Source organism: Erythrolamprus reginae, chromosome 5, assembly GCF_031021105.1.
Source record: "Erythrolamprus reginae isolate rEryReg1 chromosome 5, rEryReg1.hap1, whole genome shotgun sequence".
Taxonomy (NCBI): Eukaryota; Metazoa; Chordata; class Lepidosauria; order Squamata; family Dipsadidae; genus Erythrolamprus; species Erythrolamprus reginae.
The window spans coordinates 50,279,437-50,297,184 of record NC_091954.1 but is presented as its reverse complement, the minus strand read 5'-3'; the positions used below and the strand labels follow the sequence as shown (position 1 = coordinate 50,297,184).

Genomic DNA, 17,748 nt, shown 5'->3' with positions numbered 1-17,748 from the left:
TTCTTCCACAATGGCCAAACCCACATGCTGCTATTTATAGCAGCAGCCCTAATTACTGGAGCCCCACCCAAACACAGGTGGCCTCTCTTATTTCCTGTAATATGTTCTTATTTGGTCTCTTCTACGCATAATTCTGCGCTTGCTTGGGTCCAAAATGTCATCATCTGAATCAAGGGAAGTCTTCGTCTGAGGAAACTAAACTCTGACCTGATTCTGTCGGCAATAACACAGGCCTGTGACATGTTGAATTTTCCCCTGCATCCACCTCCCTATTCCCTGGAGCAGAAGCTGGGCCAGAGCCAACCACAACACTTAGCATCTGGTGATGGTGGATCAGCCTTTGTCGTTTCTTCAGTCATTGGTAGTTAAAATCCATCATGGCCTAGTAGAGTATATGGACCTCAACCAATATGTTTGCTGTAGCCTAAAACAATAGTATTCTGTAACTCTGGGCATTTGTCTTTGCATCATGCTTAACGGGTTTTCCCTGTACATTGTCACAACCCTCTCACTGGCAGGAGGAATTAGAATTTGCTGCAATGAGGATAGAAGCCCTGAAGCTAGCCAGACAAATTACCTTGTCTTCTTTCAACTCCTTAGATACTGAGGTATCTCCCGTGCCTGCAGTTTGTGTGCTTAAAAACCGTGTGGCTGCTTTCACTTTAACAATATTTTTTTTCTGAGTGATGATGCTGGATGATTTTGGTCCATTGTTATGTAGAAAGATAGAAAAGAGCATGTGGAAGTTTCTTTTCTCTAATCTCAGACGTGATCATGTTTACTTTGCAGATATATTTCAAAAATGACTATCACATGATGTGATGGTGCAGTGATCAGAATGCAATACTGCGGGCTAATACTGCCAGCAGTTTGATTTTGACCAGTTCAAGGTTGACTCAGTCTTCCATCCTTCTGAGATCAGTAAAATTAGGTCCCACAGAATTAGGTCCCACAGAGTGGGCCTTCTCCGGGTCCTGTCAACTAAACAATGTCATTTGGCGGGCCCATGGGGAAGAGCCTTCTCTGTGGCGGCCCCGACCCTCTGGAACCAACTCCCCCAGGAGATTAGAATTGCCTCCACCCTCCTCGCCTTTCGTAAGCTCCTTAAAACCCACCTCTGCCATCAGGCATGGAGGAACTGAGATATTCTTTCCCCCTAGGCCTTTACAATTTATGCATGGTATGTTTGTTTGTATGTATGTTTGGTTTTACAATAAGTGTTTTTTAGTTGTTTTAGTATTGGATTTACATGCTGTTTTTTATTACTGTTGTTAGCCGCCCCGAGTCTACCGAGAGGGGCGGCATACAAATCCAATAAATAAATAAAATGAGAACTCTGATTGTTTGGGGCAATATGATGACTGTAAACTGCTTAGAAAGGGCTGTGAAGCGGTATATAAGTCTTAAATGCTATTGCTATTGATGACAGGAATACATTTGGCTGCCATTTTTTTATACAGATCTGAGATTTTCACAGTTTAATTTTTTGATACATACTGGAAATGTAAATGAGCTTGGTGATTTAGCAGGGCAGGGAAAGGAAACTATGTATGATATGGAGAATACTCAGGGTTTAGAGATGCAATCTTAGAAGAATTGGATGAATATATGAGAGATATTCATAGTTATAGTATATCACTGTATATCCAAAAGTTCAGTATGGCAAGAATTAAAAAAACCTGTTCTGTGGGATGTTTTTAAAAAATCCTTTTATAAATGCAATAATTCACCAAATTGGGGCACTCACTATAGCATGTTATTGCATGAAAACTGGTTTTACCTGCAGGCCAATGATTTCAGGGATCAATATCTTGAGAAGTGAAAACAAGTACTCACTCAGTTTAAGAAATGGATGGGTTCAGATCCAGGATTTTCTTCCCGTAGTTTCTTTCCAACTTTTCTCATCTGTAGATTTCTGATCTAGAAAGTTCTTCTTTCCTCCTATAGTCCCCCATGTCTTTTCAAAATATTTCCTATATGGTTATTGGCCACGTAAAACTCAGTGAGAGATGATCTTGCAAAAGAATTGGAAATTAAGCAATCTGCATCTATCTCTTCCCATCTATCTCTTCCCATTGACTCACACAAAGGAAACTGCATCTAGAATTGTTGCCATGGGAGATGGGATGGACTTTAAACATTGTCTAAATTGTAAAAAATGCAATAAAGAACCTTAATCATAAGCAAGAAAAGAAATTGTGTCTATATAGTCAAACAGAACCCGCAAACTGAGGTATCCCTTTGCTGATTTAGACAATTTTGACAAACTATGAGGTCAAAACTGCACACTGCATACAAGAACCTGCAATGCCAGGATTCCTCTCCCCTCTCCCTCCCTCCCTCCCTCTCTCTCTCTCTCTCTCTCTCCCTCTCTCTCTCTCTCTCTCTGTTTGCTTGTTAGGACTTGTCTGTAGGTAATGGTTTTCCTCTGCAGCAATCCACATCTCAATTGTCTAAGAAATGGTTTAAAATAATGGGAGGAAATAGATTCTAAGAGGAGGAAGAGGTCTCATCTCTTCTTTATTCACTAAGACAAAAAATGTTTTGTTTCTTCTTTTTTTCTCCCCCTGCTATGCCCACAGCATGCTGGCTGTTGACATATTGGAGTGAGGTTGGGCCTGTGGTGCATGCAGCCTAAACTAGAGTGAAATGTTAGTTTTTAAGTCATGCATTTGATCTATGCAACTCCCTGGGAAGACTCCTTATGGTGATATCAGTAGAAAGGAGCTCATGAGGTTTCCCTTGTTGCAGGTTATGTGTCAACCTCCATGCTACTTGCTTACTTTGGCTGCCATAAAAATGGGGGGGGGAAGGAAGTCTAGATATTTAGGATGGAGAGGGGAAGCAGTGCTGGAGATGTCTCCACATGAGTCTTGATTATGGAATTTGGGAGGGAAATTCTCATCATATACTGTGCGGCTGAATCAACATGTTTATAGCTAGCTCAAAGTCAACGCTTTCTGCAGACCAGATGCGAAGGCTTCCCTTGAAGATGTGGCCCACATCACATCTGGGCGGGGGGGGGGGGATCGGGATTGGATGATCAGCCCAGGTCTTTGAGGGGAGGAATTTGGGATTAAAATATGTAATTTTTGTGCCCTTTGCCTCAGATCTTGCTTTCTACTTGTTGCTATCAATTTTTGTCCAGTAAAAATACTTTTCTCTATTCCCCATGGAGTTGGGGGTTTTCTTTCCTGGGTTTTGAGTGGAGGCACATCTGACATTATGTGTGTTTTGTCTTTCTTGATTTTTAAAAATACTGATACCACCTGAATATTTGTCTGCCGGTGCTGTACCGCAGATTGAAAACATTCATTTCAAAACAGGGAGGTATGAGATATTGCAATTAATTTATTGGTTGTAATCTATATAACAGACTACCAAGATGTACACTTTAATTATATTTTGCATTACTGTGACTGAGACTCTGCTGTTGGTGATTGTGACCAAGCTGGATCAGGAGAAAAGTCTTCCTGTTTTTCCGCTCTATTGTTGTTTGATCAAATTGCGTAGTCTGAAAAATCGGATAGGTCTGATAGTATTTCATTTGAATCTGTATAAATGCTGATTTAAACACCTTAGCATTCTTATATGTATTTCAGTTCTTCATACTTCAGATTTTCTATTCGGTGTTTCCATTGTTGAGCATTATAACTTAAATATTTACACACACACACACACACACTGACTTTGCTTATCAGAAGGTTGCAAAAGGGGATCATCTGACCCCGGATCATTGTAACCATCATCAATATATCCCAGTTGCCAAGTGTCCAAATTTTGATCACATGATCACTGAGATGCTGCAGTGTGAAAAAACTATCATAAATCACAGTGTAACTTATGAGATCATCTTCTGCCTCATACATCCCAGCAGCTGATCAGGGCTCACAGGTTCAGCCTTCTGCAGGTCCTGTCAGCCAGACAATGTTGTCTGGTGGGGCCTAGGGTGTTAAATCCTTAGCGGAATGAAGGACTGCAGACTTGAAGTAAGAACGGTTCTTTATTAACAGGATATAACGGTTTACAGAACAGAACAAGACAAAAACATGGCCGTGCCTGGCAGCTATATATATGCCGGGCTGCCAGGCTGAGCCAACCAATCACTTTGCAGTATTTTCCCGCCCAAGGAATGTGGGACGGGTACAAGGCCTAACTGTCCTCTGGACACAACATAGAGGAAGAGTCTTCTCTGTGGCTGCCTCAGCCCTGTGGAACGAGCTCTCCCCTGAGATTCGTACTGTCCCCATTCTCCCTGCCTTCTGCAAAGCTTTGAAGACCCACTTCTGCCATCAGGCTTAGGGAAATTGAAATTTTGACATCTTGCCCCAACCAATGAATGAATTTTGGATATGTGATGTGTTTGCTTAGTTTTAACTTTTTTAAAAGAATACTGTTTTTTATGTAGATTTCTAATATGCTGTAAGCTGCCCTGAGTCTCAGGAGAAGGGCGGCAAAGAAATTGACAAATAAACAAATAAACAAACAAATAAACAAACCAGAGAATCACAAACAGAGGACTACCTGTACAGTGCCTGCCTTGTTTTGTTTTGTTTCTTATAAAACAAATTTGTCCACTTTTCAACATCAAGAAACATCTCCCAAGGATTCCAGAAAGTGTACTTCATGGTTATAAATTTGCTAACAGCTCTGCTACCTTCCACTTCTGGAAGTCTACAGCAGTGGTATCTCACGGCCCAGATACATTATGCGCTGGCCAGGCCACCCCCAGTTTAGTGAAGGTGAAAGTTGCAATATGTCATACGATGACAATGTGATTGGTCTACAGGAGCGGGTTATTCTAAGTTTCCCTTCTAGTTTCATTGGGCTGAGCAACTGTTTATTTATTTATTATTATTATTTATTAATTGGATTTGTATGCCGCCCCTCTCCGAGGACTCAGGGCAGCTCACAACATGTCAGAAAAACATAACAATACATCTAAAAATCCAATTAATATAGCTAAAAGACTTTAAAAACCATTCATCACCATTCTCTCAACCAAATATACTAAACATTCATTGATCAGGATGCCAATATCTAGTGACCCCAAGCCTGGCAGCATAAATCGTTTTTTAAACTTTTACGGAAGTCAAGGAGAGTGGGGTCAGTGCAAATCTCCAGGGGAGCTGATTCCAGAGGGCTGGGGCTACCACAGAGAAGGCTCTTCCCCTAGAGCCCGCCAAACAACATTGTCTGGTTGACTGGACCCTGAGAAGGCTGATTCTGTGGAACCTGATCGACCATGGGGATTCATGTGGCAGAAAGCAGTCTTGGAGATAATCTGGCCCAATGCCATGTAGGGCTTTGTAGGTCATAGCCAACACTTTGAATTGTGTGCAGATACTAATCAGCAACCAATGCAGTCCGTGGAGTGATGGTGAAATATGAATATGCCTTGGAAGGCGCATAACTGCTCACGCAGCTCCAGTTTGGACGATTTGAAGTTTCTGAACACTCTTCAAAGGTAGCCTCATGTAGAGAGCATTGCAGTAGTCAAACCTCAAGGTGATAGGGGCATGAGTGACCATGAGCAAAGACTTCCTGTCCAAATAGGGCCACAACTGGTGCACCAGGCAAACCTGGACAAACGCCCCCCATTCGCCGCAGCTGAAAGATGGTGTTCTAAAGTCAGCTGTGGATTGAGGAGGATGCCCAAGTTGTGGACTCTCTCTGAGGGGGTCAGCAATTCCCCCTCCAGGGTAATGGATGGACAGATGGACATGTCCTTGGGAGGCAATACCCATAGCCACTCCGTCTTGTTTGGATTGAGCTTGAGCCTGTTGGCACCCATCCAGACCCTGACAGCCTCCAGACACCTGCACATTACTTCCACTGCTTCACTGAGTGGACATGTATAGCTGAGTATCATCAGCATACTGATGGTAACTCACCCCCTGCCCTTGGATGATCTCACACATCTCTTTTTCAAAGCCAGAGTTAATTCTTCTTAGAAATTGTTAGCCACCCCTAGGATTGGTAAACATTTTCTGCTGAGCTGAGGCTGTGACGGTGACTGGTGAAATATCACATGAAACATATTATATTGCTGCTTCCTCCATATTCCCAGCCTAGTGCTTATTCTGTTTTTTTCTAGATTTGTTGACTCTACAGTGTCAAAGATACTAAATGACTTAATCTCATTTGGAAGCCATGAAATATTGCAAAACTGCTGGGCATTTTCCCAGAATGAATCAACAAGATGTGATATAATTATATGAATAGCTTGTTAAGTAATTTATCTTAATTAAATTTTTCAAGAGGTTGTTGTGACAAATTTGAAAAACAAGCTTTTGGGCAAGCTGCCCTGATTAAATTAAACATAATCTTCCCCTTGTAACATGTTCAGTTGGGAAGTACAATTTGATTTACTTATTTAAGCAATCATTATTATAGTCAACATGTTAAATGAGTTGATCTAATAGAACATCCATAGATTTACAGTAGAGAAGTAATACCGTAAGTTAAAAATATGTTGAAATTAAGTATGTAGAATTTTCTGAAAATATTTCTGCTTCATATTTACTACTAAATTGCAATTTATCCCCAAAAATATTTGTATTTTTTATTTTTATCTGTATAATTATTGTTATACCATGGTAAAGTGTTTTGGATTCTATGCAAATGAGAGTACAGTTCAAATTTTTTGCTGGCATAATAAAATTTTCCAATAGTGAAACTTCTAATCGTCATATATTTGCTCTCATAATAATGTTTATATGTAAATAATATTGAATTCATTTTTCATGTGCTTCAGAGGATACATTTCAGTTCTAATTTATAGATAAAAAGTACCCCAAATTGCATATTAGGATAAATTAGTCTTAGTTTGGAGCCATGTCAGTTTCATACATGACTCATAATTGCATTGGTGGTTTTATTATTATTTTTAGAAAAAGAAATGTGTCTGTGTGTCTATATAAATATTTCAAAGTAGACATTTTCGTACATATTATTTTTGAAACTAAGAACTAGCTCAATATTTAGAAAACTAAAAACTTGCAAACAAAGAACCCATTCCTTCACATGCATAATATGAACCAAATAACTTCTCTTCTAAAGATAAAAAAAAGGAAATCCTCAAACAGTTCTTGAATTTTATATAGATATATGATGGATGGATGGATGGATGGATGGATGGATGGATGGATGGATGGATGGATAGATAGATAGATAGATAGATAGATAGATAGATAGATAGATAAATAATATATAGTGTAGATAATAGATAATCTATCCAAACTTTAATATTATCATAAAATTATGCAATTAATATGTCTGGCTATAGCTAGTGTTACTAAATAACAGTTTGGTCAGTCTCTTACGTATCTTAACCATAGATTAAACTGTATAAAATATTTATCCAGTACATTGCTGATTATTCACTGCTTTGTACAATAGGTAAAACAATTGGAATCCCTGTTGTTAAATTATGTTTTCCCAATTATTTAGTCATACATGATATAAGAAAGGTAGTTAGCCGAAAATAATTTTGTTTCTACCTAAAATCCAAAAGTAGGAATCTGAATTGCATTAGTTCTGTGTAAAGAAAATAGCAGAGGCAATCTCTAATATTTTCTTAGCTTTCTTTTGTATATTGCAATTGAAAGAATTTGTATTTTAGTTTCCTGTTAAACTTAACTTAATTAACCTTAGATGTTATTTAGTCACTGATTAGGTGCTTGAATCAAATATTGTTTGTTATGAATTACGCTAACATAATTAAATTTTAATTAAGAATGTTCAATCAGATCTGTCAGTAACTTGGATATTAATATTGTTATAAAAATAAATCCCCATCAACAATTTCATATTTAATCCTAAACTGTTCTACTATCTGCAGAACTATATTTAGGTAACTGCTGTATAGTGCTTTCAGTAATAAAGTGAATATCAAATAACAAGTGTAAGCCAAAGCTATTACTATGTTATACACATTTTAAATAAGGTGGTAAAAAATGTGTTTTGAGGAATTTGTTGGAACATTCTTGGGTCCAACAAAAGAACTTTATTCTTTTCTTTTGCTATTGGCCTACAAATAAATTTCACTTTGTTTTTGCTGATCTTTGTGTCTGTTGTTGCATGGTGAGTAATACACAGTTCAATAGATATCAGACTGCATCTTGTGCAAAGTTGTCCAAATATATTTTTGTTTGCTGAGGACTTGATGTCATTTTAGCAAAAAAATAATGTTTTAATAAAGAATTGAAATAGCAGGGGGGGGGGAATCTTTTGGTTCTGAAATTCAATGAAATGGTGCTTTGCAAGAAATATTGGAATTTTCAATATCCTGTTTATTACTCATGTCTAACAGTAACTCTTGTGAAATATCTTAAGGATAAATCAAGATTAATATTTTAATTAATTAATTCTACTTTTTTTTCACACTACATTCTTTTCTCACTTCCTTTAAAGTAGTTCACAACTGGCACATATTACTAACTATTTGTCCTTCTTTGAAATGAACAGAGGGACCCTGCAGTTGACGCTTCGATCTCTAAAAGTGCATTGTATTCCCGGATAAGCAGTGCAGAGGGAGAAAATGCTTCCACTTTGCTTTATAAGCAGCAAGACCTGGATACCGCCTTAAGAGTTGCCAGAGAAGAGGTAATGGCAATTTTAATCAAGGAAGCCTACCTGTTTATTGGTAGGCATTTTACAAATGCAATCACTTTTTGAAGTTTGTTCAACGCAGCAGCGTTCATGCCCTTAGCATTCAGATAGCGTATTACAGCACGCACTTCGCACTTGGAGGGAAATGGAATGAGGATGCTCATCTCTAACCTTCAGCACTGTGCCAGTCGATGATCTACTGACCACTGGCACTGCTCGTTCTCTTCCGGTGGCTTCCCCCTACCTGATAGTAATACCAACCTCTCCCATGAAACATTACCCATGAGAGCTATGTGCCTTGTAACCTTAGTTTCTGGATAACCTTTGTATTTAAGTCTGTAGCATTTGGATAAACTAATACTTCCATAGTTGAAACCCATTTAAGAATTTTTATGTAAATTTTTTGTTTAATTTTCTTCCAAACCTCAAGTAATGCACCTCTCACAAATAGTGCCTATGGAACTATTTGTGTATTTTATCCTTTCCCTCCCACAAGAATGCATGCCAACCCTGTTGTATATCATGTCCTTCAATTGCAAATATTCTTTGTTTTTTAGCATTATCTGTTCTCTAATCCACATTGCTGCGGCCACCTGATAATAAAGTTTTCACTATGGAAGGCCAAAGCCCACTCTCAGTCTGGAATCCTGTAGTAATTTACATTTTATCCTTGCCTTTTCCCCTTGCCATGCTAATTTTAATGTTATTTTATTTAATTCTTCACAAAAAGTTTCATTTAATTTTATTGGAATTGTTTGGAATAGGCCTAGGATTTTAGGTAATATGTTCATTTTGAGAGTGGCAGTTGCTCCTACTTGTGATAGCTGTAATTTTGTCCAGTTTTCCAAATCTTTTTAAATATGTGATAATAGTTTGAAACAATTGTTTTCTTTTATGGAGGAGCATTTTCAGGTCAACCAGGTCCCTAGGCATTTTGCTTTTTTAACTATTTGGAATTCTAATCTTCTTTCTAATACTTTATTTTGCTCTTGTGTAAGATTTTTAGTCATTATTTTTGTTTTATTTTTAGCCCTGATAACTTTCCAAATTCCTGTAATTATTTCCAAAACATTTTGATTTTATAAAATTGGCATTTGCAGCAAAAAGAGATGACATAAAACATACATGTACATATGTGCCACAACCATATACTTGCCCCCTGACATCTGAGTATGTGTGTTACCCATGGTTCAGATAGGTAGGTTCAGATAGCTTCCCCTGAACTGGTAGCGACCTGCTGGTGATGTCACGATGATGTCACTGAACCGGATCACTCAGTGCCAATCCGTGGGCACTACCATTAAAAAAAAATCTTTTTTTTTTTCAAATTTTTCTTCTGCACATGTGCAGAAGCCAAGTTTCCAGCACTGTGCATGCAGCTAGCATCTTGTTTATGGTATTTTTATTTGTGGGTGTGTGTATACTGCGCATGCACGCACGCAGCCACAAGACACAGCCATGCAGCACAGGATGAAGTGAATTGGCAGCGAAGTAAGTTGGAACCCACCCATGGTGCTACCAGAGCATTTATTTAATAACATCATTGAGGGTTCCATCAGTTGCTCTCCTTACCTTCCCTGTGGATGCCTTAATTATAATCTTGCTATACTTTTCTATCTATTCTTAGGATGTTATGTGGCAAAGTATTTTGACCTTTTTCAACCTGATACAACCTTATTTCTTTTCTTTTAAAAAAAAGATAGTTGCAAAGGAAAAGATGATTTCAGAATGGAAAGAGAAATATGAAGAAAGTAGGAGGGAAGTTATGGAAATGAGGTTTGTGTAATTTTCTATGAATCAATACTTTCAAAGTTTATGAAATAGTTTAAAAAAAATCTTCCCACACTTCAGCTTACCAAAATAGTGCCCATTTCTGGGTGTAATGCTCAGAAGACAATATAATGTTCCATAAATATGGAAATAGTTTTTCTTTATATATGTGAATTTCCCTTTACTTATGTGTATAAATTCCACATAAAAATATGATACAGCAATAAACTCAAGTATTTAAAAACTACCTTGCGAGTACTTACTGAATAGAAAAATGAAAGGTTATAAATTAAATAAATAAATAGACTATTTAATAAAAAATTAAATACGTATTCTACCTCTTTCTGTTTGAAAAGTCCCACAAATAATGACAAGGTATCTTTCAATATGTTATAAAATTCAGATAAAGAGTTTAATTATTTAAATAAGATTTAATCAACTAACTTTCTTGGGAGAACAAATTCACAATAGGATATAATTTTAAAGTTTAAGGCAATCCTTTTGAATTGTTTTTAATCTCATGTTTATGTCTATTTCATACAATTGGGACATTGCAATGGGGCTTTTTCTCCATTTCTGCAAATTAGAATGTAATTGCTAATTAAATGAATATAGGTCTGTTGAAACTATCTATCTTTCCCTTCTGCTTCCACTTTCTGGTAAACTCCATTCAAAATTTGATCAGTAGGAAGGCATAAGTTAATACATAAAATAGCAGAAACTTAGAAAACAAATCTGAATATGGAGGTCAGTCTATACATAGTAGATCACCTATTTTTTTTAGCATAAATATGGATTTAGCAGCATCCTAATTGTCTATGAATTAATCTTTTGATTAAAGAAATGTCACACTGAAACAACTGTATTCTGTCCAGTCGTGGGCTGCTGGCCACATGGGGGGGCTCGCCATGGGGGTAGCGAAAATGGAGTTGCGTGTGCAGCTCCAGCACCAGCAGCTGTGCACGTGCCTGAGTCCTTCAGGATTGGGTGGCATAGAAGACAAACAAACACATACCTACATACATGCATGCATGCATGCAACCAGCGAGATTCCGGTGAAAATGTCCACACATGCACAGAAGCAAAGAAATTGGCGATTTTTGCCAAAATCTTGCTTCAGCGATGATGCTCACATGAGATTTTGATTGCTGTGCATACGCAGCAGCTAAATCTCACCATGGCGCCTAGAGAAGTAGAGCCCCAGCCAGCAGCAATAGCCACAGAAGAGGGTGAAGCAGCAAGTAAGCAGCGGTGGCTTCTTCCCAAAGGTAGGGAAAAAAGAGACCAGACAGTGGGGCCGTGAAGGGGAACCAAAAGGAATGGGGGTGGGGGAGGCCAGAATGAGCAGCAGGAATGTGGAGGGGAACCTTTTGCGTCGGGCGGACAGCTGAAGGTCTCTTACCTGTGCAGGTGGGGGGCTGGGGGAGAGAAGGCTCTTCTGCTCCCCTCTCATCCTCTGAGCAGCAGCAGCAGCCATTTTTTGCCGATTTTTGGCTTTTTTTTTGCTTCTGCATATGCCCAGAAGCAAAAAAAATACCAAAAATTGGCAAAATCTCATACGAAATCTCATGTGAATCTCGAGCGAAATCTTGCACAAATCTCAAATGAAATCTCACATGAGATTCTCACGCCAGGAGCGTGCATCCACGCACTTCGTGCACATGCGCTCACAGCGTGTTCGGATAAAGTCAGCAAATGCGGCCCATCACCTATTCTGTCATACATTTTGGAGCTAATTTGTAAGGTTTTAATAAAAGAGATGGCATTAGAATAATCACTTTCTGTGGATGCATGTTCGTTTTCATATCTTTTTATCTTTTAATAGGAAAATTGTTTCAGAGTATGAGAAGACAATTGCTCAAATGATAGGTATGTATTTACTTTCATGAAAAGAAAATATTTGTTATTCTGTTATAGGGAATATACAGAATCACAACATATCTGTAGGTTGCTACGTATACTTGGAAATCTTGGAAATTACTGTTATTTACCTAAGCCTGTTTTATTGCTTTCAATATTTCTTTTGGAGAAAACATATTCTAATTCTTAGCTGTGTCTCATGTTACATGTTTGCATCAATTCAGTATAGAATTTCATCTCATCATGTGTATTGTAACACACTTCATTTAAAAAAAAGTAAAGACAAGTAGATGCCAGGAAAAACATATTTATTTGACAGCAGCTAATTACGAAGCAATGGCAGATATCTACCAAAACATTTAACAAATGCTGATATATAATATTTAGGCCTAGGAAATTGCAGAACTCTGGATATCATTGGCCTCTCAGAACAAATCACATTATTAAAACCAAATGTCTCTGTTTTTTAATTTAATGTAATTATTAATTTAATTAATTAAATTGTTAGTACTTGTTGTAAGAAGGTATCAAAATATTACCATCAATACAATCCTAACAATGATAAGGTATTACATCTAAAAAAGGATTTTCATGACAAAATAGAATGTAGAAATATTTTAGTTACTTGAGCGGCTGTTTTATAGTATTACTATTTTAAAGTTATTCCGTTGTATTCTGTATAGTTAAGAATTTTGTTTGGTAGATTTCTCTGGAAGATGTGATTTAGAAGAGTGGCGTAAATATTTTAAATTAAAAGAAAATCTTTAAAGAGTGTATAATATGGTTGAGTTAGGGGCAACATAATTTTATCTAACTGTCTGGCTTTATATTTACATGACCTTTTCATTTAAAATTAGTGTTTATTTATTGTAATTCCATATCTTTAGAATAAATTCTGGTGAACAGTTTGCAATGTATAATGTAGGTGATTTTTGTGAAAGAAATGCTGAATATGAGATACAAGCGCATACATTTTGCTCATCTTTTGCATTTCAATTCTGTATTAGTTTTTCCCCAGATTAAAAAACATTGATTTTTTTTAAAAAAAATTAACGTTTGAGATTATTTTAATATTGCAGATGGCAAATATTTCTTTTACAATTAATTTTTGGAGAAACTATACTGCTCTCCACCAGAGCAGTTGCCATATTTTTCGGAATATGATACATCTCCCCCCCCCCCAAAAAAAGAGGCTGAAAATTTGGGTGTGTCTTATATTCCAAATGTAGCTTTTTCAAAGCTTTTTTTCCTGATCAACTGAGGCACTAATGATCTTCCTGGCTTTTCCTGGTTTGCAGGGTTTTTTCATTGCTACTCCCTCTGAAGGAGGTTTTTTCCTAGCCCTAAGTCTTTGAAAAACTAATACAGAATTGAAATGCAAAAGATGAGCAAAATGTATGCGCTTGTTTTTTTGTTGCTATTCCCTCCAAAGAAAGTTTTTTTAAGCTCTAACCATAGAAACATAGAAACATAGAAGTCTGACGGCAGAAAAAGACCTCCTGGTCCATCTAGTCTGCCCTTATACTATTTTCTGTATTTTATCTTAGGATGGATATATGTTTATCCCAGGCATGTTTAAATTCAGTTACTGTGGATTTATCTACAACGTCTGCTGGAAGTTTGTTCCAAGGATCTACTACTCTTTCAGGGGATAACCAGGGGATAAAATAATGTGCTGAAGCTGAAGGATGCTAACCAGATTAATACCTTGTAGCAGACACCCCCCCCCTATTTTTCTCCCCAAAAACTAAGGTGCATTTTATACTCCAAAAAATATGAAATGTTAAATTGAGCCATCTTTACTGAATTTAGACTGCAGCTTTGTGTGTTACCTAGACATAATTCCTCTTATGCAGATTAGGATATATTTCCAGTACAAGTATTTCAGTGCATTCATAGAGGTTTAGAAAAGATGCAAACCAAGGTTAAATCTTCATAAAGTTCACATAGAGAAGATTGAGCTGTCCTTTCGAGCAGCATTTTTAGATGGCGATAAAAGTTTAGAAGCTTAACAGGCTGGCTGGTCTGTTACATAATTGACTCCCCTCATAAAGGGTCTTCTTTACTAAGAGTGTGCAAACATTAAAATAATGGCAGATTGTTCTGTGATTTAATTTACTGGAGAGCTATGAAGAGTCCATAGATTTGTCTACTTGTCCCAATAGGTAAAAGGAAAAAAGATTATTATCATAATTCTTTTTCAGGAAGTGATTATTTGAGTCAGAATGGAAAAGGATAGCTCATGGAGATTAAAGATGCCCGTAGATGAGTGCATCCTTATAAACATTGGCTGAAGGTGCCATCTCCCACTGATGTGAAGATTTGCCTTTTAGAAAGATTCAGAAGGAGGCTTGAAAACAGCAATTTGATTTTCCAGACAAGATTTGTACAGTTTGAGTGCTAATTCTATAGTAACTTTAAGATCAGCAAACAATTCAGAATTGAGCTAATCCCATCATTTTCTACAAGTTCAGTTTAAATGCTCCAAATATTCCTGTGTGGAAGAGGGTTTTTTTTATAAGCCAACAGAAAAGTAAAGGAAATGTTATTTACATGATTATTTCTAACTAACCTTTATGCATGTGACTTTGCCCTGCTTTGAAACATAGCAGGAGCTTCTAATGTGTTGGTATCCTGCAAGGGAAATAAAAAGGAAAAAACTTTATATTGGAGAGCTCCTTCTGAGCATTTTATAAATCTGAACTAAACTAATCCTTGGAGAGGGGCGGCATACAAATCTAATATATTATTATTATTATTATTATTATTATTATTATTATTATTATTATTATTATTATACATTTTTAGAGAAAGCTAATTTTAGAAAAAACTAAGCCTTCAGAGAGGGGCGGTATATAATTATTATTGTTGTTGTTGTTATTGTTATTAATAATAATAATTAGATGTGTATGCTGGCCTTCTCCAAAGACTCGGGGCAGCTCACAAGATACAACATCCAATAAATAAATAATTTGGACCGTAGCGTTAAGAAAAAAGCGTTTTAAAAGTTCCCTAAATGTTTTTACAAGAATCAATGTTTCCAATCAATGATGCTCATGGTGTGCTCCATGCATGCGTGTGTGTATACGGTGTGCCTGCTCTCATGCGCTCGCATGACATTTGGCTGCTTGCACATGCGCAGCATCCGAAATCTCTTGCGAGTGTCCTCACGCGTGAGAGATTTGGGTGATTTTTGGCTTTTTTTTCCTTCTGCATATGCACGGAAGCAAAGAAATAAGTGAAAATCACTCAAATCTCTTGCACAAGAGCATCCTTACATGAGATTTTGGCAGTTTTCACCCAAATCTCACTCGTGCGAGGACTCTCATTCATGGGTACTTCATGCCTATTTCTTTGCTTCTGCACATGCAAAGAAGCAAAAAAAGGTGAAAATCACTTGTATCTTGCCGTTTGTGCACATGCACAGCCACCGACCTATTGGAGCCGTGCACCTGGGCGCAGCCGCCCTACCAGAGCCGTGCGCCTGGGCGCACTAGCTGCTCCACACCACTGGCTCCAATGCAAATGTAAAAAGGATTAGCTCCTAAAGATAGGCAGAAACTTGAGCAAACTGAGTTTGTGGAACTCCTGGTAATTCCTTGGCATGTACTTTTCAGATAGCATCCGCATTTGTATAATTTCCTTTAAAATCCACAGTCTTCATTTAGCTTATGCCTCTATCGCATGCTTGGCTCCATTAAAAAAAGTTTATCAGAGAAAATATTGCTCATTGCATTCAGTCTACAGATTACATGTGTGCTTTTTGAACCACTTCTGTTGCACATGGCATTGTGTCAAGATGAATTTCACATACAGTATTTCCTTTTTCAGTGAATTCCATTATCTTCAGCTGCTGCTACCTTTTTGAGCCATTCATTCATTCAGTCATTCATTCAGTCATTCATTCAGTCATGTATATGCTTGTGTGAAAGCTGAAAGCAAACCCATCCACTTAAAAACTATTAAGCTGCTTCCATTTTCATAACTGAACTAAAAGGAATATTGTGCTTTGTGCATTACAGATCGTTGCCTCCCGGTTTTTCCTGCTTTCTTAATAAAATCCCTTGACTTTTTTTCTGTTTTGCTTCCATTTTTGTTGCTTCTTGTTCTTTGCTTGCAAATCCAAAACAAAGGCAAGCCTGGTAAGTATCGCTTTTGCCAAATTTGGCACCTGCATATTGCATTTTAAAATTTATTTTACTTTATTTTATTTTGGCATTTACTTTTATGTATTTGCTCTGTCTTCTGATGAATGAGCTCTACAGAAGCTCGTTCTCTATCTACAGAGAATGTAGATGCAAATCTTGTTAGTTCTAACAGTAATAATGGTTAAATGACCAATAAATATGGCAAGGATGGATTTTTTTTTATGGTGATATACATTGTTTCATTTCACTTCAGAAACAGAGTGCAGAAAAAAATATTGTTATTAATTGGCTATATTACAAAGGTTTTCACAATACTTACAGTGCAATGGGACATTATAAAAAGTGTAAAAGGAAACTATTTTTTCACTTGGACAATTTCATTAGGATTATTTTGGCAATCTAAATACCCAATTTAAAAAGAGTCAAGGCAATCTGTTTTAGATCTGATCTACTGAATTTCTTACAACAGCATCCCTCAATCTTTTCAGCTCAGTAGACCGGTGGAGGTGGTGGCGGAGGGGGAGAGGGGAAGACATTGGTTTCGCATGTGCTGCTTTCACTAATAGCAATAGCGCTTAGACTAGTGATGGCAAACCTATGGCACAAGTGCCACAGGTGGCATGCGGAGCCATATATCCTGGCACGCAAGCCGTTGCCCTAGCTCAGCTCCAACGTGCATGTGTTTTCCGGACCACTGATTTTTACTTGCACAGAGACTCTGGAGGGTGTTTTTGGCTTCCAGAGAGCCTCTGGGGGGGTGGGGAGGGCATTTTTTACCTTCCTCCGGCTCTAGAGAAACCTTTGGAGCCTGGGGAGAAACACGGGCTACTGGGCCCACCAGAAGTTTGGAAACTGGCCATTTCCAGCCTCCAGAGGGCCTCCTGGGGGTGGGGGAAGCTGTTTTCACCCTCCCTAGGTATTAAATTATGGGTGTGGATACTCGTGCATGTGCAATAGCATGCACTCACGCTCTTTCAGCACCCAAGAAAATAAAGGTTCGCCATAACTGGCTTAGACTTATATACTGCTTCCCATTGCTTTACAGCACTCTCTAAGTGGTTTGCAGAGTCAGCATATTGTCCCAAACAATCTGGGTCCTCATTTTATTAACCTCTGAAGGATGGAAGGTTGAGTCAATCTTGAACCAATGGCAACTGAACTGTTGGCAATCACCAACTTGTACGAATGCAGTCACCCATGTACTGGCAACACACCATGAAACGAAAACAAACTTTTCATATAACTTACAAAAGACATTGATCAATGCAATCTTTAGACATACAACTAACATTATGAACAAAACCCCAAAATATTGACTGCATGGACAAGAACTTGCTTGTCAGATAAACACCAACAA

The 17,748-nt window shown here is 37.7% G+C and overlaps 1 protein-coding gene across 5 annotated transcripts in view; it reads left to right on the top strand.

Moving 5' to 3' along the window:
- The window catches only part of TACC2 (transforming acidic coiled-coil containing protein 2), a 212,089-nt gene that overhangs the window by 180,743 nt on the left and 13,598 nt on the right, over window positions 1-17,748 (top strand). For all 5 annotated transcript variants that reach the window (XM_070752573.1, XM_070752572.1, XM_070752577.1 and 2 more), the window contains 3 exons: window positions 8,470-8,607; window positions 10,313-10,389; window positions 12,209-12,252. In XM_070752573.1, coding sequence (XP_070608674.1) covers window positions 8,470-8,607; window positions 10,313-10,389; window positions 12,209-12,252 — 259 coding nt within the window. The remainder of the gene's footprint in view (window positions 1-8,469; window positions 8,608-10,312; window positions 10,390-12,208; window positions 12,253-17,748) is intronic.